The sequence below is a fragment of the Chelonia mydas genome, chromosome 7, assembly GCF_015237465.2.
Source record: "Chelonia mydas isolate rCheMyd1 chromosome 7, rCheMyd1.pri.v2, whole genome shotgun sequence".
NCBI lineage: Eukaryota > Metazoa > Chordata > Testudines > Cheloniidae > Chelonia > Chelonia mydas.
The window spans coordinates 13,867,998-13,895,676 of NC_057853.1; the positions used below are offsets into that span (position 1 = coordinate 13,867,998).

Below are 27,679 nucleotides of genomic sequence, written 5' to 3' on the forward strand. Positions count from 1 at the left end.
GCTGGGAATTGTTTGGAGGCTAAGGAAAAGGTTGGACTGTCATTCCATAAGAACACTGTTTTTTTCCAGGGACTATAATGTAATTTATAGAAAATGCTAGGCTATGAAATTCCACTCCTGCGCAGCAGGATGCTTCTGAATTCAGCACGAAGTTGTAGTGGATGCTGACGTGCAGGTGGTGTGCAGAAATGGCTGTCTTACATAGGAGGAAACACTGTTTTCTCGGTGTAAGAAGAGTGGCATGTTAACTGATGGTGTAGCCTTGGCAGAGCACTCCATCTCTAGCCGCATGAGGGCATGTTCCAAAGTTGAACCTTGATTAAGTCCCATTGATGGATCCAGAGGCAACTACATTAGTCACCCAATTGTTCTTGCTGTGGGAGGATTCTTGCTACAATGTTGGACCTTACCACTGAAAGTAAGCAAGCAGGAGCAGTGAAAATGGAGGGATCTGCGGTGGTGTGTGGGTCCCTTAAAAGGCTTTAATTAGTGGGATTTTCTCAGTGGTACCTGCACTCTGATCTGAAGTGTGTAAAAGGAAAAGTTGTACAGCTGGGAATATTCAGCTTCTCTGAGGCATACTGCTGCTTTGTATCATGTTTTTCTTTGCAGGCAATGACAATAGGGAATACTACACCAGAACTACAGCAGAACTGTTAGCAGATAATGATGATGATGATTTGGTATTTTTGTTACAGTGGTGGCCAGGGCTCAGATCAGGATTTGGACCCTTTTAAGATTGTTGCTGTACAGCAACAGACAGACTCTATCACTGCAAAGATCAGATTGTTTATAATCAAAGAAGATACATACAAAGTGATGCGGGCAGGAAGCCTTAGAATATATACACATATTTCTCCCTCTTTCAAAAGTTGGTAGTTACATGGCTTAAAAGAGTTTTCTTACCTGCCCCTGCACCAAACCATTGTACAACAGGAGTATATAATATGAGGCCTCTGTGTTCCACAGAAGCCAGCAAGAACAAATTATGCTCAAATTCTGTGGATCGCAATGCACCAGACTGGACATCATCTTGGTTACCAGACCATCCTTTCGGTGAGCTATGCTGCTGTTAGTTGGAAGCATGTTTATTCTCTTAATCTATTTTGAATAGTCTAGTTGTTTATATAGCCCTTGAGGAGCAAGTTTAAGCATGATTCTGTTTCTATAACTGGTGCCACCATGCGGAATTCCCCGCAATATTTTGACATCATCATCTGATAAATTGTTTCTTTGTAAACCACCATAAATTTAAAATGAATAAATTCATCCGGACATATGGAGAGCATTGCATGCAGATGGAGCTGAATGTACCACAAGACTGTTTCTTTTTTATATGTTCACTCGCTTTCCTTGGTCTTCTAATAGTTCAATTAGTGAATGAAGAAGAGTTGTAGGAAGTGATGGTCTATTACTCTTCAGTAATATGACTGAGTTTATGGTAGTGTTACTTAGCCCAATCCTGAGAGATACTGTGTGACTCAGTAAACTCAGTCAAATGTGATGGCAATCGGAACCTCAAAGGATTTGGATCCATTGTGCTGTTCTTCTGGGAATATTCTTTTCCTGGGCTGTATCCCCATGGTGCAGAATAGTAGAAATGATACTAAGTATCTCTAGCTTGGATTTGTTTGAGGTGGTGCAATCGAACAGGAGCCAGCTTACTTTCTGGCAGTTGCACACCTTTTCATTTTCTTCAGATTATGATGACTGAGCTTTGTGACAGCCTATGGCAGATGTGCAACTAAGAGATGAGACTTCATATGCAACGCATGCCAAAGACCGAAAAGGTCTGACAAATATAAATGACTGTGGTGAGTTGGAAACTCGTTTGTTGAGGTGTTAAAACTTCTTGAGATGCAATGAAATGAAGTCTCTATCTAGCCACTAAAAATAAATGCCCAGAGGAGAAAACTAGACAGCAAATTTGAGGGTTTTTTTTAAGATATTCAAATTTATGTTAAAAAGAGCATCTCTCTTCCATTTATGATGAACACATTCTGTAAATGTGTTACATATAAAGTTGTATATCGTTTGCTTTATCAACCACCAGATATTAAAATTCATTTTATAATGGAGTTTTGAAGAGGATAATTTCAGCAAATGAACTTGAGATATTTCGGTATCTGACAAACATGCCGTGAGAATAACAAGAGCACGTAGAATACAGTGAGAGATGTCACTGGTACTCTCCCATTACCTTCTTCTCTCCTAACTATCTCTCTTTTTTATTTATTTTTATTTATTGGTTGATTGATTTTTGTGGTGTGAAAGGGCTGTCTCTGAAAAAACAAATTTTGCATAACTTTTTTACATCGAGATTCACAGCAACACCTACAACAGTGAGAGGGTTAAAATCAAGTCCTAGGTTTTAAAAAAAGATTTAGGCTCCGTATATCAAGAACATAGATTTCTGTAAAGACTTGGACTTTGTGGGACATACATTGTAGGCAGCTTCTATTTTGGTACATCAGGTTTTGTGTGGGTCAGTGATTCCACCTGTGAAAATGAGTATGTACCATTTAGTGACACACAGTCTACATTTTCAGAGTAGCAGCCGTGTTAGTCTGTATTCACAAAAAGAAAAGGAGTACTTGTGGCACCTTAGAGACTAACAAATTTATTTGAGCATGTAGTGTCCAGGAAGTGGATCTCTTGTGTGGACTGGTCCAGGCTGAGGTTGATGGTGGGATGGAAATTGTTGAAATCATGGTGGAATTCCTCAAGGGCTTCTTTTCCATGGGTCCAGATGATGAAGATGTCATCAATATAGCGCAAGTAGAGTAGGGGCATTAAGGGATGAGAGCTGAGGAAGCGTTGTTCTAAGTCAGAATATGAACAAGAGGCTGCTAGGCAGCTCTCCAACACCACTTTCTACAAGCCATTTCCCTCTGATCCCACTGAGGGTTACCAAAAGAAACTATACCATTTGCTCAAGAAACTCTGCACAGACAGACCCCTAGAACCCTAACCTGGGCTATTCTATCTGCTACCCAAGATCCATAAACCTGGAAATCCTGGACACCCCCATCATCTCGGGCATTGGCACCCTGACAGCAGGATTGTCTGGCTATGTAGACTCCCTCCTCAGGCCCTACGTTACCAGCACTCCCAGCTATCTTCGAGACACCACTGACTTCCTGAGGAAACTACAATCCATCGGTGATCTTCCTGAAAACACCATTCTGGCCACTATGGATGTAGAAGCCCTCTACACCAACATTCCACACAAAGATGGACTACAAGCCGTCAGGAACAGTATCCCCGATAATGTCACGGCAAACCTGGTGGCTGAACTTTGTGACTTTGTCCTCACCCATAACTATTTCACATTTGGGGACAATGTATACCTTCAAACCAGCGGCACTGCTATGGGTACCCGCATGGCCCCACAGTATGCCAACATTTTTATGGCCCTCAGCTCTCGTCCCCTAATGCCCCTACTCTACTTGCACTATATTGATGACATCTTCATCATCTGGACCCATGGAAAAGAAGCCCTTGAGGAATTCCACCATGATTTCAATAATTTCCATCCCACCATCAACCTCAGCCTGGACCAGTCCACACAAGAGATCCACTTTCTGGACACTACATGCTCAAATAAATTTGTTAGTCTCTAAGGTGCCACAAGTACTCCTTTTCTTTTTACAGTCTACATTTGTGGCCTACTCCTTAAAACTATTGGGAAATTGTGGCTCCCTACTTACAGTGTGTTTCATGAAGAAAGGATCATGTTAACTCTCTGTGAACTGCACAGAATGCCAGTCAATACCTGAATGAAACACAGGCCCTGAAAAGCCTTGCATTGTTTAAATCGTGGACAGTTTTGAAGCCACCTAAACCACCTCTTCCATTGTTACCAATTCTTACTAATTATTCCTGAGTGACATTATTTTGGCCTCTGTTGCCAATGTGCTCACAAAGTTGTCTAGCCTTCACACAATCTTGATGAAGGAAAATGAGACAGACAGACTCTCCCTCACACAATACCCTGTAGTCTAGGGGAATGTACACTAACCTGACTTCTGCACACATCTTTTCCACTAATATTTGTTAATATTTCTGGGATCTTCATAACTTTATTATGAATCAAAGCCTCATGCTACTTTGACGGTAACCATCTTCCACCCGTTTCACAGATCAGAGTGCTCCCACAAGGATACTTCAGGCATAGTTAGGAGTAGGACCCACGTGTCTATATAAGAGCTAAGTCTCATTTGCTTTGGCATACAGCCTTTCAGAAGGAATGTGCCAAATTTGGTGCTTCTGTAATTGAGAACAACACAGTATTGACCTTCTGTTATACCATTTATAGATGTTTGGCTGCTATCTCTGATGCTAGCAGATATGATTAAGTGGCAGGGGCTCATTTTTTTTATATCCAGAGGTCCCAAGTTCATTTTCTTCTCACAACCCAAACCGAGGTCGTGTTACATTTGGTGATGATATTCTGTCTATAACCATTAAATCACACTCTGCTTCCAGAGCCAGGAACAGGAACACTGATGCCCAAAATTTTTCTGCTGTCTTGCAAATAGTAGTGTATCCCACTGGCAAAGTATATGTTGTGTTTCCTTGTACTGGTGATCCACATATAAGAAATCAGCATGTTTTTATCCCACCACTTATGTCTCTAGTGAAAGTAGATGGGGTATGTGCTGTGGATCTGAAGGTTGTGAGCTTAAGCCTTATGGAGGACCTACGTGGACTTTAAAAAATTATACTCATAAATTTAAATGTTAGTACAAGGACCAAAGAGTAATAGCTGAGATTATTATGTCTGCCAAACATTGACTTAAGAAATGATTTTGAACCTTGTGTTAATATTTGTTTTGTTCTTGCAATTTTATTGTTTGTCTTTTGATTAATGAAAGCTGTCCCTTTAAGATCCTGTATTTGAGATTGAGAACAGTGTGTAGGAGATTATCTCTGTGTGTCCAGAGACTGGAAAACCCAATCAATGCAGGATACATTGTCAGAACTTGATTTAGTAAATGTCACACCTTTGAGAATGTGGCTTGCTTTCTGGAAAGTTACATTAATACTTCCAGGGGACTGGATGCCTCAGTATGCTGATAACACACTCTAGAACCTTTCACCTGAAGTTCACTAGTTTGTATTCTGCTTAATTAAGCAGGAATGCAAAGTTGTTTCCAATTAATGGGTCTTTGGTGGTCAAAAATTAGATCAGTTTTGTGGTTCCGAGTTCCAGCTCTCTCATCACAAATTCACCACTGTATTTTGCACTATACTGCAAGCTCTTCAGGGCAAAGACCCTCTCTCACTATGTGTTTGTACAGTACCTGACAAAATGGGGCCACAATCTTGGTTGGGTCTTCTAGCAAGAGCTCCTGCAGGCCAAAACTGCCTTATGCTAAATTTGCAATTTGGCACCACTGTAATTGTCACATACTTTCAGGGTGGACAGAGTGAGTTCAAAAATCAGAAGATAAATTTTTAAAAACAATTTGTTTACAAAATCTCATGATTTTGAGACAAACTCATGATTTTTTGGATTCAGACTCTCATGGGGGGATGTGGCAATTGTGAGCAACTAAAGTGCTTGTGGTGACAACAATTTAAATGAAAGGGTAGGTTTGGGGTGACAGGGAATGCCCAGAAAGGAGGCCTTGACTCTGGAATTCACTTACTTCCCTTGGTTTGACAGAGCCTAGATTTGTGACCTTCAGGAAACTCTGAAAAGATTATCTATTTCCCCTAGGGTTTTCCAGGGATGTGCATGGAGTTCAAGGAGGCAAGGGAAAGAAAAATAATGATTTGTGGGGACTTTGCTGAATTTTTGAATGTTTGTAGTGATTCTATAGCACTAACATGCATAGTCCACACTTCTTTAGTTGGGAATAAATGCTGTTATGTGTACAAATGAGGAGGGAGTGCCTGCACCCTACAAGCCAAGTTGAAGGTTTATGTAAAACAATGTCTTTCAGATTCAGTTCTGACTAATATTCTGAAATATTAAACCAGGAAGAATCAGATAAAGTGTCTATAGGAAGTAAAGTACTCTCTCTTAAGGTCTGATCTTACATGAGCGGTCTTTATACACACAAGCAGCAGTGGGACAAGTTGGGTAAGTAAGAACTACTAATTGGAGTAAGGATTTAGACCCTCAATTATCACAGCAACTGAATGCTTCTGAAATAACTTAGTTCATTTGTTCCTTTCTCCCTCATTTCTTTTCTCAGCAAATTAGCAAAAATAAATACAAAATTAAAACAGCACAGGACTTTGATTACAGAACTCAGAAACAACTCAAACTAATGAGGTCTTTATTCTCAAAAGTGATTGGTTGGGTTTTTTGCATAATTCAGCCATTTGTTATTCTCAACAGGTAACCAGAACTACTGAAATTACGTGCCCACACAACATGTCCACAATGCTAATTAAGGAGCTAGGTTTATGTCCTGATACAAACTGAAACTGCGACCATGCAATGGTGCTGATTGTTCCTACATTTTTATAATGATGATTGTATCATGATCTGTGTAATAGTGTGTCTTTGGAACGATCACACGTTTCCAAAGACAAGGTTTTTTTTAATCTCCGAAATCCTACACGCGTTTATTTTCAGCCTTTTTCATGAAAACAGGATGAATTTGTATCTGTTCGTGGTCTATTTTGAACAGTCAGCAATATTTTTAATTTAATTGCCAACCAGCTACAACATTTGACAATATTGATTGTATCATGTGAATATTTCACTATTTTTTTCTCTAACCGTTTTGGCAGCAAGTAGCTATTAGAATCAGGAGGGTAAATATTAAATTTATCCCACAAATTCTAAGCTGTCTGTCACATTAATGTTTGTTTTAAGTTTTGTGTCAAACAGAGGAAGAAGGCGGCATGGAGTCTGCTCTTGGGAAGGACCTTGCCACTAAAACAGGGGCGGGCAAACTTTTTGGCCTGAGGGCCACATTGGGTTTCCAAAATTGTACGGAGGGCCGGTTAGGGAAGGCTGAGCCTCCCCAAACAGCCAGGCGTGGCCCGGCCCCACCCCCTATCTGACCCTCCCTCCCCCCACTTCTCACCCCCGGACAGCCGCCCAGGACTCCTGCCCCATCCACCCCGCCTTGCTCCCTGTCCCCTGACTGCCCCCTGTCACCTCATCCAACCCCTCCTCTCATTCCTGACTGCCCTCCCCGGGACCCCTTCCCCATCCAACCACCCCTTCTTCCTCCCAGTCTCCTGACGGCCCCCGCAAACCCTGCCCCTCACTGCCCCCTGCCTCCCCATCCAACCCCATCCCTTCCCGACTGCCCCTGCCCCCATTCAACCCCCCTGTTCCCCACCCTCTGACTGCTCCGACCCCTATCCACACCCCCGCCCCCTGACCACTCTCCCCGAACTCCCCTGCCCTCGATCCAACCTGCCCTGCTCCCTGCCCCCTTATCGCGCTGCCTGGAGCACCGATGGCTGGTGGCGCTACAGCAGCACCACCCAGAGCACCAGGACAGGCAGCCCAGGCTCTGCAGCCCCGCAGCCCAGAGCATTGCGCCGGCGGCGCAGTGAGCTGAGGCTGCGGGAGAGGGGCCGGGGGCGAGCCTTCTGGGCCAGGAGCTCAGGGGCTGTGCAGGAGGGTCCCATGGGCCATGGTTTGCCCACCTCTGCACTAAAGGCATATAGCCAACACCTATAAAGACAGGAAGACTGTACAAGGCTGAGCAAAGTACCAAAGGAGGCACTTTTTCAGAGTAGCAGCCGTGTTAGTCTGTATTCGCAAAAAGAAAAGGAGTACTTGTGGCACCTTAGAGACTAACCAATTTATTTGAGCATGAGCTTTCGTGAGCTACAGCTCACTTCATCGGATGCATACTGTGGAAACTGCAGAAGATATTATACACACAGAGACCATGAAACAATACCTCCTCCCACCCCACTCTCTGTGATCTAGCAGCTAGAGAAGGGGATTGGGAGCCAGCTTTCCTGGGTGCTGCTTTGGTGTGTGATCTTGGGCAAGTCTGTTAAACTCTCTGTGCCTCAGTTTCCTTACCTTTTAAAATAATATGCTAATATTAAATCACCGTTGCAAAGAACCTTTAGTTCCTTGGATGCAAGTACAAATTGTAATAACTACTTTCTCATTTATTAGTGCAGCATTATAAAAAGGAACATAAACCATTTTTAAAAGCCGTTGGTAAGTATCACGGTGAAATGCACTATTTACGTGTCTTGCAACATAATGCTCAAAGGACTGAATCCAGACGCTCCATCCTTTTGACATGGAGGGCTCTGAAGGCAGCATAACCAATGCAATTCTATAGGATAGAAGGGTTGACATGCCAAGAATCTGCACAAGGTGCCTTCACAGCCCTGTGCTCCTTGGGGTTGTGCTCTACAGGACCCTTTCCATACTTGTAGGGTGATTATGTTTGAAGGAAGAATGGGACCAGACCAGGTCGCTCTGTGACTGCACAGATGCTAGCCACTTACCTGTGTGTGGTGAACAGTCCACAGGAGCACTGCAACACTGAGGCTGCAGTAGCCGCTATTGAGAGGGTCTCTTTCTTCTCTTCAGTTTGTGTGGGAGGAATCTTCACTCCTAATAGAGCATTGCTGCACCAAGCCTTTGTATTCCTGTTTGGTGGGGACCAGTATTTGACTCGTGTTGCATGTTGCATCCTGAATTTCTGAGTTTGAAAATGACTGTATTTCTGACCAAAAAGACTTCTGGCTTTAAGGGGTTACGGGTATGTGGCTTGAAAGCTAGTATGGAAAATGACACTTCAGCCTTTGTGCTCCTAACTGCACTCAGGTGAGAGCTGTGAAAATCATAGCGTACTTGCCACTTTAAATCTGACAACTCATATATTAGGTTTTGGAGTGTTTTGTGCTTACCTTTAGCTCTTCTTTTGTTTAGGTGATTAAAAAATGCCTGTTGCTGTCTGTATGTGCACCATGCTTCATTACCAGTGATTTATTTTGGAGTTCAGAGGAATTGGCACTCTGTAGCACACCAATGGGTAGAAGAAAAACAAACGTGAGATGATTGCTAAGAAACCTTTCTTGCTACTACTACTTCAGCTGAGAGCCTGAGGCGTTTTGCAAATTTTATTTCTGAATGTCTGCAAAAGTGGAGGGTCTGTATGCTGGACTCTGGGCACTAACATTTTCATCAAAGATTACAATGCTTTCCTTTACACTGGAGGGAAAAAGGGAGTTCCCTCTATTGGTGTTCTCTTTCGGTACAATGTGAACTCACCATCCCAAGTGCCCTGAAGGCTGAAGTCCTGTTTTGTTTTGTTTTCAGAAGCATTAAGCACTCACAACTACAGTTGAAATTAATGAGAGCAATGTGTGCTCAGCATCTCTGGAAAACCAACTCCTAAATGCCTCAACAACTATGCACATCCTGTTTCTTCTAATACCTTATGCTCAAAACTTGTACAGTCAACTTTCTCTGTCAAAATCCAATTAGGAAAAAGGTGCCTTTCAAAACAAATTGCTACTGATGGTGGCATTACGAAAAGTAAGGATAGAAAAGCATCTGCACAAGTGTTTCGAGGTGGGGTGTTTCAGAGGGGATATAATTAGAGTTTAAATCATGAGGCTCTCATTTTTATATCTTTAAAAAAATTGCACGCTACTTTGACTCCATTGATATTTCCTCTTAAGAATAAGAATTCCTTTTATGAGTGTTCAGGTTTGTTGCATTCCTTTGCAAAAGTAATACCAAAGGCTTTTACTCAGCCAGAAAACATAGAAATTTGAGATGGGAAGGATCTTTTCAATTATCAAATTCGTTGCCCAGGCTTGGTTGTTTCCTGTTCTAAGGTGGTAGTCATAAAACATGTACCAACACTTTCAGCACAAACACAGCTGTTGGCAATGGGCCTACTGGCATAAATAATAACCACACATGTGAGAAAAGGTTTTCAGGCTCAGGCTCATTGATATGTGAAATGGGAGAAGAATCTGCGATTCTAAGTATAGGAAAATAAAGCAGTATCTAAGATACCACCATATTGTAAATATCGATGAATATTAATTCTAATGGTGTGCTTGCACCTCCCCTCCCCACTTACTTTTTACTTCCTCTCATGATGGGGCTTGCATTATTTCTATTGGAAGATTTTCCCATAGCCCATTAGATGTCACATTTAGGGACCAGGATAGGTACTTTATCACGCAATGCCTATGTTGGGCTGGCATGCCAATAATCCAAGTGCCTGTTTGCAATGGGACTTCTGGGAAAGCTGTTATATAGTATCAGGAAGATAGTGCTTCTAAAACTGTAATATCATTCCAGGAAATAATTGCTTTCAGCAACGGTATTTCTGGGAATGACATCAAAACACGGTACTGGTCCAATAGAAATTCAATATCTGCAAGCACATCCTCAAGGAATGTATTCTAAAGTAATTGCTAAACCTGATGTACCCCCCGCCCCCCTGTACATGCATAAAATTTTCTTTGAGGTTCGAGGAAGTCCTGAAGGAGACAAGTGCCATATGTAGGCTGGTCCTTAATGTCACAAATGATGAGAATTTCAACTTTGATTATAAAAAGAAAAGGAGTATTTGTGGCACTTTAGAGACTAACCAATTTATCTGAGCATAAGCTTTCGTGAGCTACAGCTCACTTCATCGGATGCTGTAGCTCACGAAAGCTTATGCTCAAATAAATTGGTTAGTCTCTAAGGTGCCACAAGTCCTCCTTTTCTTTTTGCGAATATAGACTAACATGGCTGCTACTCTGAACTTTGATTATGTCATGCTGGCTGGAGTGGTTCACGGCATTGAGTGCCAAACTCAGGGCAGACACACCACACTGCTTGTATATTCTATAATTAGATATCACCAACCCAGTAACAAATGTGAACTCTGAAGCACTCTAACAGTCTTACCACAGAGTCATACAGTCCCCTTGGGCATTCCAGTTTGTCATGCCACCCAGGTATGCTGAACTAGTGATTATTGATCTTTACTGTATGGCAATCAACTAAGATTAAGGTTGTATCCAGTCCCAAGAGCCCAGTCACTTACCCCAGGTCAATTTGTACCTCAGATCTCACACCAAAGACAATGGTTGTAGAAAATGAAAGAGTTATTTACAGGTTAAAACAGACAACATACATAAACAAATCAGTTGCAGATATGGTTCCAAAAGGTGACAGACATGTAGTAATCCGTCAACACTCCATGTGTTTTAGGGTTAACCCAGGTTGATCTTTGGGATCTCTGCTTCTGTTTCCTAGCTGCAGCAAACAACAAAGAGATGAAGAATTTTCATGCCAGGTATCTTTATTTCCAGAATTCAAAATGATGGGACAAGCTTGCTTGCACATAGCACCTTCACCCCTGTGAGAAGGCCATTAACCCAGTCTTTGTATTGTGATGTGTTACTACCCCCCAACTTAGTATTGATAATCTTCCTCCGTCTGCCTGGGCTCACAAATTCAGAGCAGCAATGTACAAGTATTTTATAGTTTAAACACTACACTAAACATTAAATACATCTTTGCAATACATATCTTGAACACGCAGATGAGCTGGTCTGGTTTCTAGCTATGAATTTGTCCGTGCTCAGCTGAAGGCTACAGCCTTGGAAAGAGCTGGCACCTGGTCTACCATCATCAGAGATTACTTCAAAATACCTCTTCTTTAAAGCAGATGATCTCCCTTTGAAGTTTTCTGATTACATTGAAAATGTTGAAATAAGCAGAATTTTAGGGAGTTTTTCACATTTTCCATTGTATTTGATAAATAACTGTGCTGAATACTAATAAATATCTGTCTCATTATTTTGTTTTCAGCTAAAACCAGGACAGGTAGTTGTGGTGTTAAAATGATTTTATAGAAGGGAAAGAAGCTGCCATCTTGAATGCCCTTCTTAAATGTTTAGAAGAAATTTATGGTAATAACATCATGTCAGTCAATGATCTACTTTTCTCTTTCTTTTTCCTGTGTACTGAAAGTTTCGAAAATGTGAACAGAGATATATCTGCATGTTGTGGTATAATATATACTTGGAAGCCACCTTAATACTTCATCCCGTTAAGACCAGACACAGCACAAATATGAAAGGTCCCAATTACTCCCCTGTGTGTGAGCACCCCAATTTCTGGAAGTAGGATGGCAGTACTTGTGACTGCCATGGCACATTCTGGGGTTTCTACCCCATTCTGGGGTTTCTACCTCAAGAGGAGGAGTTAGAAATTGCAATATGAGCCACATGAATGACAGAGTGCTATTTGGCTGCTTTCTGATGCCTATGGAAAAACAGGGAAGAAAGCAAGCCAGATCTCCAGGCATATAGTTCCAGTTCTGTCAGTGACTTGCTTAGCTATCAATTTGATCGAGTTGCCTACAAACAGATCCCCAAAGTCCATTAAATCAATGGAAATCCTTCAGTAGGCTTTTTGGATGACACTTCTAGCCTCTATTCTCAGTTCTTCATCTGTAAAATGGATGCTATAATATTTCCTTACCTCACAGGGATGTATGCAAACCACTTGGAGAGTTTTTTGGCTTGAAATTGGTACTGTTGTCGTTAACCTTTCTAATAAAATGTGACTGGTGAATGTGATCCAGGAACCACTTTGTGCCAACTAGCACAACTAGGATCTCCTGGGTCTGGTATGTCCACTCTAGGTCACCAAAGAATGTCATGTGAGGTCTCAAATAAAAGCCACTCTCACACTGGTTGTCATTTCGAAATGCATGTACAGATGTTGTGTAAGGAGTTATGTATATACAGTGAAAATTATGTTCTAATGTCTCAGTGTCTAGGGAATGATCACCAGCAAAGGTGAACAAGTTTTCTGTCAGATATATATATTTTTAATCTAGGGGGCTTTTTACATGTAAATTAAGTATTGTGTAGTTTACCAGGAGTCTCTTCTCACCAGTCTGAACTGAAGGTTAATGAAGGATTGTGGGAATTTCGAAGAAGAAAATTAACAAAGGTTTCTCACCATCAGAGGAGTGAAGTTCTGGAACAGCCTTCCAAGGGGAGCAGTGGGGGCAAAAGACATATCTGGCTTCAAGACTAAGCTTGATAAGTTTATGGAGGGGATGGTATGATGGGATAGCCAAATTTTGGCAATTAATTGATCTTTGACTATTAGCTGTAAATATGCCCAGTGGCCTGTGATGGGATGTTAGATGGGGTGGGATCTGAGTTACTACAGAGAATTCTTTCCTGGGTATCTGGCTGGTGAGTCTTGCCCACATGCTCAGAGTTTAGCTGACCACCAAATTTGGAGTCGGGAAGGAATTTTCCTCCAGGGCAGATTGGCAGAGGCCCTGGGGGTTTTTCACCTTTCTCTGCAGTGTGGGGCACAGGTCACTTGCTGGAGGATTCTCTGCACCGTGAAGTCTTTAAACAATGATTTGAGGACTTCAGTAGTCAGACATAGGAGTGGGTGGGTGAGATTTTGTGGCCTGCGATGTGCAGGAGGTCAGACTAGACCAGTGGTTCTCAAACTAGGGCTGCCACTTGTTCAGGGAAAGCCCCTAGCAGGCCAGGCTGGTTTGTTTACCTGCTGTGTCCGCAGGTTCAGCTGATCGCAGTTCCCACTGGCTGCTGTTCGCCGATCCAGGCCAATGGGGGCTGCAGGAAGGGCGGCCAGCACATCCCTCGGCCCGCACTGCTTCCCGCAGGCCCATTGGCCTGGAGCAGCGAACTGCGGCCAGTGGGAGCCGCAATCGGCCGAACCTGTGGATGCAGCAGGTAAACAAACCAGCCCGGCCCACCAGGGGCTTTCCCTGAAGAAGTGGCGGCCCTAGTTTGAGAACCACTGGACTAGATGATCATAATGGTCCCGTCTGACCTTAAAGTCTATGATTCTATGAACAGGAAAGCAAGCAGTGGGAAGGGGAGGATGTATCTTGAGCTGCTCATCAAGGGTTGCTCTACTGTATTTGGGGGACATCCTTTTCATCCTTCACCAAGGTAGTAAACAAACAATGAGTTTACTGCATGGAAATGTGACTACAACCAGGCTTGGTTGAAATGGCTGGAGAGAACTTTGGCTGAGATAAGCTTCTCTAGCTGAGAGGATAACTTATTGGTTAAGTTTAGTCTCTAGAAAGCATGTTGAGATTTTGTTTTGCCTGTAACCATTTGTTTCCAATATTCTTACTCACTTTCACTTGAATCTCTGTTCTTTGACAATGAATGTACTCTTGTTTTCACTGTAAATATATCTAAGTGGTGTGGAGTTAAGCAAAGTGATGATCCTGAGTTAAATCTTACACGCTGGTGTGTACTGTTCTTTGGGAACAGCGGACCTGGAAATTCTGAGAGTGTTCAGTGGACAAGGGGTGGGACGCTACAGGGAACAGCCTCAGGATTTTGGAGTTGGTGTGTGCCTATTGCTACCTGTGCTGAGAGAGTGAGGTGCTTATGTCACTAGGGGCTGGTGGTTTCAGGGAGAGGATCCACAGCAGGCACAGACCAGACTTCCTCATGCTAAAGCCAGGTGTTGGTGAGGTGTCTCACAAATCTCAGTACCCCTGGGGATCATCATAGTTAGTCTTTCTATATGCTAGTAGCTGTGTTTTTTGTGGCATGTGTCTGTGGGCATTGGAGATATTTTTCTGGCAGTATATTAAGTTAATTATAAGTGTTATCCTACCTCTTGTGTTCTTAATTAGGTATCAAAGGAAATACTACATGTAAATTACTATTCTGCTCAAGTTCCACTCAGCTTATTCCATGAAGTGAGAAGAATAATCCTAAACCATTGAACGGCCCCAGTATAGTACAAGTTTTACAAATAATACCTTATACATAAAGATCTCTGCTTATTGGTGAGAATACGTTGTTGGAAAGCCAGAATGCTAAGAAGAAATTCACAACATGATGTTGAGCATAGGGCAAAATTCTACTCTCAGTTACACAGATGTAAATTGAAAATAACTGCCTTGAGTTCTGTGGAGTTACCCTGTACTTCTGTTACTGTAACTGAGAGCACAATTTGGCACATAGAGCATAACTAGTTTTTTTTACCTAGTATGAAATCTGTATTACGAAATTGGATACTTTTCCTCATTAATTGCTGCAAGAGAGAAATGGCTTAACATTGTAGATCAATTCAGAGGTCAGTCACGACATTTTTTTAAATACAATTAATTATTAATGCCCTAATAATTCACTTAAGATGTTATTCGTTTCATTGATCAGCCCTTCCTGCTTATCTACAACCAGTCTAATCACCATGCATGTCAGAATATCTGAATATATTCAGTTAGTCTTCACCCTCTTCGAATTACATCTTCAGATCAGAAGATAAGGGTTCTTAGTCTTCTCAGCACATTGAACCTGACTTTATGAGAAGAATCTTATCAATTTTAACTCAGAAAAGCAACCAGAGACCTCTAATGATACCACTTCACTTTCTATTAGTCATGCAGTTTGTCTTGTAAACATGAAGGCCCCTTAACTTCCAGACATCAGTGATATGAATAAATGATAAGAATGTATGATTGGGTGGAATTATGTATGTATTTTTAGTATTTAAATGCCTCCTGTGGTTATTTCTGGAGAGGAGCCCTTTGTAGAAAAGGGGTATTTTCTCCTCCTAATTTGTAATGGAGATTAGAGTGCCAGGAAAAGATCAAGTTTCATTTGGAAATGCTTAGATGATAATTCCATTGAAGGTTTCCAGTGTGTTTCAGGTTCCTTATCTGAGCATCGGTAATTGTGCGGATGCTTCAGAAAAACTTCCCAGAGGAGGGGCGGGAAGAACAAAGTCATGCTCTACTGAAAATATATTGCCTTGAGACAAATTGATGTGACTCTCAAATGTTTTACAGCACTGTAATCCTTGGCTGGCCTGATGGTCTAGTGCAGGGGTGGGCAAACCATGGCCCAGAGGCCATATCTGGCCCTGCAGATGTTTTAATCTGACCCTCAATTTCCCACCAGGGAGTGCGATCCAGGGCTTGTCCCTCTCTGGTGCTTCAGCTGGGGGCTTGCCCCGGTCCATGTGTGCCGTGGCTCCGCATGGCTTCCAGAAACAGTGGCATGTCTCCCTCCACCTCCTACATGTAGGGACAACCAGGGGGCTCCGCATGCTGCCCCCACCCCAAGCATCGCCCCTGCAGTTCTCATTGGAACCACAGCCAATGGGAGCTGCAGGGGCAGCATCTACAGATGGGGCAGTGCACTGAGCCACCTGGCTGTGCCTCCGCATAGGAGCTGGAGTGGGGACATGCCACTGCTTCTGGGAGCTGCTTGCGGAAAGCACTGCCTGGAGCCTGCACCTCGACCCTCTCCTGTGCCCTAACCCCCTGCCCCAGTCCTGATTCCCTTCCTGCCCTTCAAACCTCTTGGTCCCAGCCCAGAACACCCTCCTGCACCCCCAACCCCTCATCTCCAGCCCTACCCCAGAACCCATACCCTCAGCTGGAGCCCTCACCCCCCCGCACCCCAACACCCTGCCCCAGCCCAGAGCCCTCTCCTGCATCCTGAACTTCTCATTTCTCACCCCAGCCCAGAGCCCGTACCCTCGGCTGGAGCCCTCACCCCCCCGCACCCCAACACCCTGCCCCAGCCCAGAGCCCTCTCCCACACCCTGAACTTCTCATTTCTGGCCCCACCCCAGAGCCCACACCCCGAGCCGGAGCCCTCACCCCCTCCCGCACCCCAACCCCCAATTTTGTTAGCATTCATGGCCCTCCATACAATTTCCATACCCAGATGTGGCCCTCGGGGCAAAAAGTTTGTCCACCCCAGTCTAGTGGTAACACGACATGCTGCCATGCAGAAAATCTAAGTTACAATGTGGAAATTAGTCCAAAGCTGACCATGTCACTGCAGGGTCATGAGGAGGAGAGGGAGTGTCCTGGCTCAATAGGTAGAGAGAAGGCCTCACTACCTCTGGAGACAGTCTCCTTTGTACAGAGTGATATTTATGATTTCTGGAGGTAGCTACATTTTGCTTCTTTCAGTTCAGTTGCTGAAGTACTTAAAGTTGTCAGACAGTAAAGAGGGATAGTAGTAATACTTTCATCTTCAAAGTGTTTTACACAATTAACTAACTAATAACAGCACCCCCATGAGGCAAACAGGTGAGTTTACAGATGGGAAAAGTGAAGTAGAGAAGTTCAGATGACTTGCCCAAGGTAACAGAGAAAGAGGAGGATGCAGAACCAAGATTATGTCACAGGAGTCTGCCTTCCAGTCCTATGCTCAGATCACTTAGACCGCACATCTCACAGATATACTGCTCCTCTGCAAATACGGAAACACACTCTGTAAATCCTCTTCTTTGTTCTTCAGATCCACAATTTCTAATTCCTGCTCCCCACCCCCAACCCACCTGGACTGACTTTATAAAACAACAATTTCTGTTTCCCTCCAGGTGTCAATTTCATTTAGCTCACATGGAAAGATACTCTCATAGTATGAAGAGCTGTAATCCTAAATCTCATTGTAATGTGTCTCTCTTTTTCCCCCCCCACAGATTAAAGGTTGTGTAAAACTTAAAAGAAGCAGCATTTTATTCACTAGTTATTGGACGCGATCCTCCTTTGACCTCGGAAACTGAAAATGAGGTTGCTATGGGAACTGCTCGTGCTGCAATCATTCATGTTGTGCCTTGCAGGTAAAGTGTCACTTTAAAACTTTTTGATTTAAAAATGCCACTGTATTTCACACTAATTCAAAAGTACACCAAGTTTTATATGTCAATGATAAACCAGCAAAGTAAGACTCCACTCTGTGAACTGCATTAGCAAAGGCTGCTGAACAGACCAAAGCAACGCTCTCAACCTGCTCCTTTAATATTGATTAGTATCTCCAAAGCTAGACCCTGCTATTTCAGATACCACTTCTACCCATTTTTAATTGAGTTGCTGTTGATGAAAGCTATCATTTTGCCCATGTTCCATGCTAAGCAGTTCAGTGCTCAATTAAACACTGGTATAGTATAACATTAAATCCTTTGAGAACAATATTGAGAGGAATGATCCAAATAATTTGAATAATATGATGCAACACTGTACTCATCTTTTTAACTGCTACAGCACTGTTGTGAGTGAACTGCAGAATTGTCGGTATTTCAGTCCTCCCTCCTCCCTTAATGTAATCTAACACTCCTTCAAATGCTTGATCCCTGCCCACCATAGTCCAGATCCTCTCCCACCTATATTGTCATCATCTTGTTTTTCCAACACCAAGGTTGGGTAGGCCTGAGGTTATGAACAGACCCCATCCACATCTGTTTTGAGGCATAATTTGAGCCTGTTTGGTGTTGCCTGGATGGTTTTATGTTATACCACTGTCTCCTTGGACATTCTCGGCCTCTCTCTCTTCCATTGACTCGTCCTGAAAGAACAATTTTAGGCAGTGGATAATGGGATGTTTTATCAACATGGCCAACCCGTTGTAATTGGCACCTTTTGATGATTATAGTCATGCACTGCACTTTTAGTCTTCCACAGATGTCATCGTTTCTTGGTCTGTCTAGCCTTGTGACACTTAAGATATAGCACAGGCACTTCATCTCAATTGTTTGCAAATGTTGTATGTAGTCAGGTTGTAGCTCGTATGGACACTCGTTTTAAGATCCACACACTTTTATTCAGGCATGCGAACATTGTGTTGGTAATCGCTACCCGCTTGTTGATGTCATCTTCACAGCAGTTGTCATACAATGAAGCCCAGCTAACAGAAACTCTACTTGTTCAATGTCTACACCATTTTAATGACGAGTTTAGCCTGTTTCTTGATGTTATCATTGGTTTTGACTTTTGTTCCTTCATTTCTAAGCCCCATTCTATGGCTGTTCTGTACAGGTTACTTGCTGCTTCTTGGTTGTATTCCTCTATAAACACAATAACTATGATATCTTCTGCAAAGTCAAGGCGATTGATAATTTTCCCCACTGCAGGCTCAATGAGTGTTGCTGAGGGAGTTGAATAAGATGTTTTCTAAGTGTACAGTAAAAGTATTGGACTTTATATGCATCCCTGTCTGACTCCAGTTTTCACTTCAAACCACTCTGTCAGCTTGCCGCTGACTCATACTGTATGCCAAGCTATGTTATACAGACTCTGCAATATTTAAATCAACTTGCTGCTAAAACCATACCACTTGATTACTTGCCACAGAGCCTCTCTGTTAAGACTTGAATACTTAGGCATTCATTGACCTCTGTGTAACTCCAACATTTGATGGAAAAACAAGTATCTGGTATGTCATAGAACATCCAGATCAAAAGCCATCTTATCATTCAAAGGATTTCCTCTGCTCTTTTTTTCATTTGGTCAAGAATCACTCTACAGCAGTGGTGGGCAACCTGCAGCCTGTCATGGTAATCCGCTGGTGGGCCGTGAGACAGTTTGTTTACATTGACCGTCCACAGGCACAGCCGCCCACAGCTACCAGTGGCCGTGGTTCGTTGTTCCCGGCTAATGGAAGCTGCAGGAAGCGATGGCCAGTATGGCCCTATGGCCTGCCACTTCCTGCAGCTCCCATTGTCCGGGAACAGCAAAGTACGGCCACTGGGAGCTGCGGGCAGCCGTGCCTATGGATGGTCATTGTAAACAAACTGTCTCACGGCCCACCAGCGGATTACCCTGTGGGGCCACAGGTTGCCCACCAATGGCTTAGATTGTATTATGGTAGCAGGGTCGTGTTTCCCTTGTAGTTTAATGCTCATTATGCGTGATGAGACACATCTAAAGATTTTCAAAGAGCTGTAAATATTTTCTGATAGTATGAAGGCATCTCCTTCATTCTGGGCATTGTCTGTGCTTCCACAGTAGATGGTTTTATTGTGCTTTATGGAAAGTTCACCACTTCCAGTCCAGTGTGTCTCACAGATGCCAAAAATGTCTATGGAAAAAGACGTCTCTCTAATTGAGTTCTGCAATTAAAATTCTGACTTTGTCTCATTCATCCACCTATTTAGAACTATAATCCTCCCCAGCAAAGAGGGATAAATTGATTTCCCTTCCCTGTCTCCCAACCTTCTCTGCCCTGTTTCAGTGTTTTTCCTGCCTGCATCTGTGCAGTCTGTTCTCAGCTGACCTTCTGACCCAGTGCTGTTTTCTGGTTTGATTGTCTGCTCAACAATATGTAACTGGGAAATGAGTGCTTTGCGGAGCGTAGGCCTCAACTAAGTGAGAGTTTCTGGGATATGACTTCTTCCCAGCAAGAGTGCTATACACCCTAAACCCCTTCAGTGGGAAAATCTCCAAATCCCACACTCTGATCCCTAATTCTCCCCTCCACACCTTTAAAACAGCTAGTCTCCTAGGTATTATTCACTTGGGACCTATCCAATTTCTTAAACATTAATCTTCAAAATCACTTTGTACACTGTATTTTTGCAAAATACAAGCCCTACTAAATAATTTCATATTTTTTTCTAGAATGGAGGCCTGCTTTTCCACCCCCCTCTCTCCAGAGATATGTAACTTGCCTGAGAAGCAAAAGCACTAAGGCAATACAGCCAAGCATGCACTCTAATTCAATCAAACAAGCCACTACTTTGCAAACAATGGATCTGATTCTGATCTTGTTTACACAGATGTAAAATAGGAATAGCTAAATTTGCATTATACTACTAAAAGCAGTGTGAGTGAAATCAGAATCAGACCCAAAATTGTGATGAAAAACACATTTAGAGGTAGAACAAAGGATTGCTCATGAATGATAAAGAAATACAGTAAGGTCATTTTGAATCTTCCTCCTCCCTCGTTAAGTCTTCATTGATAGGTTTCTCATTACACAGTATTAATATTCTTAAACACGTGCTTTGTTCAGAATGGGGGTAGTTAGGTTTTAATTAATGTTTTTGTCATCTTGTTGTTCATCTTGATTGCTCTAATTTATTCACTGCTTGATATTCAGAATTCTTAAGTGTTTTCTTCATTAACTTGTGTTTTCCTCCCTTTTTATATTTTTATGTTTCTGTGTTACTTTTGAGTATTCTCTAAAAGCCAGTTGGAAATATGTTTATTCTCTTATACTCAGGACCACTGAACATTAGGCCACTTTGTCTAGGTGCCTAAATATTGATTTAGGTACCTAACTTCAGGTACCCACATTTGAAAATTTTGGCCCAAGTCTCTTAAATGTACTATGACAATTTCAGAGCAGGATGAAAACTAGTTACAAAGTGTTATACTATTCCATCCATGGTACTAGAAATTCTAACTCTAACAGTGTGTCTTAGGTATAGATCTAGAATAATTTAACTGCTACAGCACTGCTGTGAGTGAACTGCAGAGTTGTCGGTATTTCTGTCCTCCCTAAATGCAATCTATGTTGTTTATAAATAATAATAATAAATTCACCCAATCTCACAAACCACAAGAATGCATGTTTATTTGCTATCATTTCCATCCCAAAAACTCATAAATAAAGAATCTGTTTCTCCATGAAATATAAAGCAATTCAGTAAAAGAATATTTCAGAGGACTGTGTTTGGGTTTTAGCCCTGATGTTTTTTCCATTCCTACTTTTCCCATTTAAGATCTAATTTAAATGAAAACTGGCCTTAACACAGATTGTTCTGCAGCAGCAGTTTTTCCCTCTTCTGTGCTTTGCAGTGAATTTCCCAATGACATGGTGTCACATTCTGTGTTCCAGTTAAGTTGCACTCACCCCAGGAATGGAGTGGGTGATCTCAAGTTTTGGGCACGTTTTATTTCAGGTGACGAATATATGAGGCTTGGTTTTATGGCAAGAGAGAGAGGTGCTGCTGCTTTGAGAGAATATTTGTAACTCCTGCATTATTGTGTCTTTAATTGTTTGCCAAAGATGGCCAAAGCTTTGGATAGGGACATCCTTTGATGTGGAATTTCCACTTAGAGTGAAATCGAAAATAAATAAAATTGTACTATCCTGGGACTGTTCTAACTTAATCTCAGCTGTAATGGCCCCCTGTGGGCCATTCTGCAACAGAGAATAGCCACAGCCTCGTTTGCTCAGGCCATGACCCCATGATCCCCATAAGGGGCGAAATATGACAAAAATGTAAAATATGACATGGTTAATTAAAAATTGTTAATTAGTATGACAGTGGTTAATTACTAGTTCTGCAGCTGCCTTACTGTATGATGTACATTACAATACATAAAGTACGCTAAAAAACCCACCACCTATCTCAAAAAGCTTGCAGTCTTTATTTTATTTGATGTATTTTTAGAGCACCAACCATGTCTAGGCACCAAAATAAAGTAGTTAAAATATAAAAGTACTGTACTCTCCTGTTCCTAGGGAAAGGTATACATGATTCAGGTTCCCTTCAAAGTATCTCTCAGTAAAACTGAGATTTTCCCAAAAATATGTCCTAATTAGAAACTAACAAGGCTCCCCAGTTCCTAATTCCTTTAATTGATTGTATGGGATTTAGTCTCTTGGTTTTATGGATAAGCCTTCTTCAGCACTACAGAGGGGGAAGGAAAACTTACCTTCCAAATGTGGCCTGGACCAAACGTCATTACTCTCCTTTTCTGGAACTCCTTGTGATCTCAGAACATTGTTTTTACCTGTGAAAACTTGTAAGACTCTGCATAGAAGGACATATAGGAAGAAAGAGGGGTGTCAGGGAATCCCACTATGGAATTAGCACCATGAATCAAATCAGACTTTTTGCGTTACTTTAAATTTTCAAAGATTGTGTATCGTTTTGTTGGGCTCAAAAGAAGGTATTTTTTAAAAGTCCCATGGTGTTAGCTAGAAAGCTTTGTTGACTCCATCCCTTCAAAAAAAAAAGTTCAATCAAATCAAAAGAATATAATGAGGTAATTTTCAGTTTTCATAAAAATTATGGTTTAGTATTGTAGTAGTCTGAGATTAATCCAACCTCAAAGTCTAAATCTGAACACTCCTGAATCTTACTGTTCAGAATACAACTTTGGAGCTAAATTTTGAAGCCTTTTCCCGTCTCTTAAAAGTAATTAATTCATTCCAGTTTCCAGAAACCACCTTTTTAGCGCATTGCCAATTGTCATTTTAGCTATCCAGTTAGGAAATCAGCTACTTACCTACCTTTCTGGTCATTACTATGAGCTATAAAGGTCAGAATTCTTAGCTCTTCTCTCACACTGGGGAGCAGTTGCTCGCATGAGCAGTGTCACTGAAGTCAGTGGGACTATTTGTGTGAGTAGTCATCAGTGTAAGAGGCTCACAGTCTACTTTAATATTAACTCTAATAATGCAATGAGGAGTGTTGGAAAAAAATAAATTATATATAGACCAATCCTGGACTGTATTTAAATGTTACCTACAGGTGAAAGTCTATTAATTCCTTGAGTTATCTAGTCTCCCTCATATCCTGCACTGCTGAAGGTCCACCTAGAATGAAATAAAACTCCCAACATATCCTGTTCATATACATAGGAACCTTGAACATATACAATATAACCTTGGATCAGTCTTCAAAGTTCATTTTTTACTTTGATCATTCCAAGATCTTGTTCTTGATCACTGATGGCATTTTCCCTGGACATCATAACTAATGCCAATTGTGACCTCTAAACTGGGGTGCCCTTTACAATGCTTTGCTGCTGTAGCTTTCAGCCTGGACTGCTCACAAACAGCCCCCAGCATGTAAATCACTCCCAGTTAGGCTCTCTGCAACCAGCCAGCCACACCTTGGCTCTTACCAGCCTTGGTTATGCTGCCAGGTGACCCCCAATCCCCGCCCCAGTCTCAGAATTTCGCCCAGAAACGTATGTAATGTTCTGCCCAGCCCTCTTCTGGACAACACAAATATTTTAAGTCCATTATTCCTTTCAGGGAATAATGTGCCAGTTTATTATTTCAAATAGTTATTCAGACACCTCAGTTTAAATACACTGTATTAGATAAAACAGCAAAACTAATTTATTAACTACACACAGAGATTTTAAGCGAGTACAAGTAATGAGGCATAAAAGTCAGAAATGGTTACAAGAAAAATAAAGATAAGATGCTTACTAATGGCTAACTTAATAAACTATATTCGATTCAAGCAAAGTTTCTTACCTCATGCTGCAGCAAATTACTGACCAAACTCTCATATCAGGATCCCTTCCCCAGAGTTGAACACCTGCTTCCTTTGTCTCTGCAGGTATAGTGAATGAGATAGCCAGACAAAGAGAAAGAGGTGTCTTAGGATATCTGTCCCTCTTTTTATCGTTTTATTCCCCCCCCCCCCGAAAAACATTTCCAAGTGAGAACCAGTTTATGTGGAAGGATATTCCCTGCTGGTTTTTTTACCTGTTTGAACTTCCTTTGCTTTCCTTTCCTGCTGGATGACTCTGTTTACTGCTTAAATGCAAATTAAGGCAACCACACATTCCTTTGTTTAAGAGAGACATGTTGCCAACTTCTGTTTGGGCACGGCTATGAGGTTAGGAACCATACAAAGGAATCTTAAAACTTCACATATAATGTTGCCACAGATATTTTACAAGGACAGTCCTGACCAGGAAATTGTGAGTTTTCAAATGAGACCTTACAAGGCATATTTTGTACAAAGATTATTTTAATAATGTGTAGGATGTGAATACAAGGGTGTATTCTGTCACACCAATATTCTGTCACACCAATATTCTTAAAGACTGCTATATTTTCTAGAATCTTTCCTTGAATTGCCAACTTTGCAGAACTGCACTCCTCATAATTATATTAATACTACTATGCCAAACAATCCTTATGCTAATAATTGTAACCCAAGGGGGAATGGCCCATAAAAAAAACATTTATCAGGCTTTAGCAAAGATCCAGCAATTTCTTTCTTGGAAAGTATGATATAGCCATATGTCACAGAATAAAATATGTGTGGATAGGGATGGGAAACTGAAGCTATGGTATAGAATGGGCCATGTGAAGGCAAAGAGATGATACCAGGAATGTATATGGTCCAGTATATCTGCCACGTATGGCAATTCTCCATGCAGAAAATATCTCCCGCACATCCCCCAGAATTTTCTGAGCATTAATACACAAAACTAAAGCAGAAGAATGAACTGAGGAAAAAATTGATTGTGTGTTGACTGAAACTTTGTAGTAATATACGGCTGTAAATCCTGCATATAAAAATGACACATTCTACTTGGAGATGATATTCAGATGACATGTGACCTTGAAGAACTAAAACCAGCCCACAAAGCAAAATCTTCCAAACCCCATTGCAATTTAATTAAAATGATCAAAGCATAAACAAATGATAAATTCCACTCATGAGACTAAACTGAACCCAAGTCAACCAAAACAGTAGTAATAAAGAACGACTAATATGAACCATAAGAGAATCTAGGGAAGTGTTGTGATGATAAACAAAATACATCAAGACCTCACAGACGTAGCCTATAAAGCTGAGGTAGCAAGATGAATAATCAAAATGCAAAGCCACCGATTAAAGTGTAATACTCCAATGTAAATGACACCAACACCAGAAATAAATTAACACACCAGAAAAGCACTCCCATTGCTACAAAAGAAATGAATATCAAGACAACCAACTAAGCATAAACTTGTGATTCAGGAGCAAAGCACTGTAATAATTTTCAGGGAGCATGAAGATTAAACTTTACAGAAAAAAAAATCAGTTACATCAAATAGGTTCTGATTTGAGTGAAACGATCAGACTAATTTTTACATATGGGACCAGGCCCTTCTGACCTTAGGCGAAGCCCCACAGTTCATGGGGGCATAAAACATAAAATCAAGTTCATCAATCATTTGGATCATTAGTATTCAGATTAATATGAAGAGTAAGGAGAATAAGAGTTGATAGCTCTACCCGTGGAGTGGTGGGGTCTGTGTTACTTTAGTTGATTCACTCAGCTTTTCTAGGAATGGTACTTTTGCTTACTGGGTGGCATATTGTCTAAAGTTGAATCCTTTTAATGCAGTTTTATTTATTTTGTTAGCTTCTATCATTTAATGTTTTGAAAATTCTTGGTTGCCACCAGCAAGGGACTTTCCTAAAAGGTCATTTACCTCTCAGATGGTTGCTATTACTCATGCAGCATGTAGAACAAAGCAAAACTCCCATTGATTATATTGGGGCTGGGATTTCACCAGAGACTTTTTTTTTCCTTGATGAATTTGTGTGCTCATGAAGGATGCTGGATTGACAGCATTGAATACGGAGGCCATCTAATTTATCCATAAAGGAAATAATACAGGGCAAACTTCCCCTCCCCTGTCCCAGTAATGGACTGTGTCCTCAGGTGGTGTAAATTGCTTGATTGCCTTCTCTAGAAGCAAAGGCACAGATTCACTATCTTCTATAGAGCAATGACAATTTACACCATCTGAGGATCTGGCGCAACCTGCCTAAAATCTGACTAGAAGAGGCTAGTACTACAGATGGTAGTTCTTCTCCATGCGTAATGTATACTTGACCTCAGATTCTCAACAAAGGTGCTTCTTGAGGCGGTGGATTGTGTGATTGTTGTCCACCAGTTCATTTAACATAGGCCACCAAGGAACCAACAGACAGTAGAAGCTTTAAGTCTGTCTTCCTTTCCAGGAGAGTATCGTCATGGATTATGGCAAAGGGGAAACTAGGGGAAATGTATTTGCAAACATGCTTGCCAATTGCAGTACAATTTTGTACATGCGCTTTTTCTTTCTTTTTTTTTTTCTTTTTCTTTTCTTTTCTGTTTCACAAAAGAAACATAGGCATTGCCATACTAGATCAGCTATGAGGTCCATCTAGTTCTCTATCCCGTCTCTGACAGTGGCCGGTATCAGATGCTTCAGAAGAAGGTATAAGCACCCCTCTGCAAGCAGATGTGGGATAATCTGCCTCCCATATTAAGTCTCATCCTGCTCTCTAATAATTCCAGACTGCCTTAAACTCTGAAGCATGAGGATTAATATCAATTTCTAAATTATTACCATTAATTGTAACTCTGGATATTCTTGTTGTTCATATAAATGTCCAATCCCTTCCTGAATATTGTTGAGTTCTTGTCATCATTGACCTACAGTAGCAAAGAGTTCCACAGTCTAATTACACATTGTGTGAAAAGTGTTTTCTTTTATCAGTTTTGGACTTGCCACCTTTTAATTTCATTGACTGTCCCTGTGCTCTTGTGTTGTTAGGCAGCCAGAGAGAACAGAAATTCATGATCTACTTCCTCTGTGCTAGTTATTATTTATATGCTTTTATCATGTTGCTGCTTATTGATATCCTGTTTAAGGAAGTCAGGTCTTTATTCATACATTTGGAGTAGGACCTTTTTTGTGTGCAAATATGAGTATTCTACATGTGACCAAGCATATTCACCTGAAAGTTTTGCGATTGAGCTCCCTCTCCCCTCCCCACCCTTCCACGCCCCATTTTATAAAATACACAGATATTGTGTGTTTGGCAGTGAGGATGTTAGACCACATGGAGAAAGAGAATAAGGAAACCAATAACTTCTAAGAAGAATTTGTTTGCTCCTATAATTTCCCCCTCTCTAGTTCTTCTGGGACATTTGGGTTTCTAGACTTGTTCATAACATTTACTCAGAGCACTTTGCAAAGCAAAACTTATCAAGTAAAATTGTTTGCCTTCCTTCCTTTTTTAGAATAAAGCTCATAAACTCATGCCCAAATAAAAGAATCCAAAAGAGACAACTTATTATGCAGTTTTATGATAATGCTTTTGTTTTTACTAAGTGTGTTTTGTCATAGGGAAAATGCTATAAAGAGTTTATCCATTTAGTATTTGAGTGATCGGTTTTAAAATTAAAGTGGCCATTTAACAGACTTC

The 27,679-nt window shown here is 41.4% G+C and overlaps 1 protein-coding gene across 7 annotated transcripts in view; it reads left to right on the top strand.

Annotated features, from left to right (window-relative positions):
* The window catches only part of CNTN4 (contactin 4), a 632,588-nt gene that overhangs the window by 308,811 nt on the left and 296,098 nt on the right, over positions 1-27,679 (top strand). For all 7 annotated transcript variants that reach the window (XM_043551001.1, XM_043550999.1, XM_043550998.1 and 4 more), the window contains one exon: positions 17,432-17,572. In XM_043551001.1, the coding sequence (XP_043406936.1) occupies positions 17,518-17,572 (55 nt within the window). In that variant the 5' untranslated portion in view covers positions 17,432-17,517. The remainder of the gene's footprint in view (positions 1-17,431; positions 17,573-27,679) is intronic.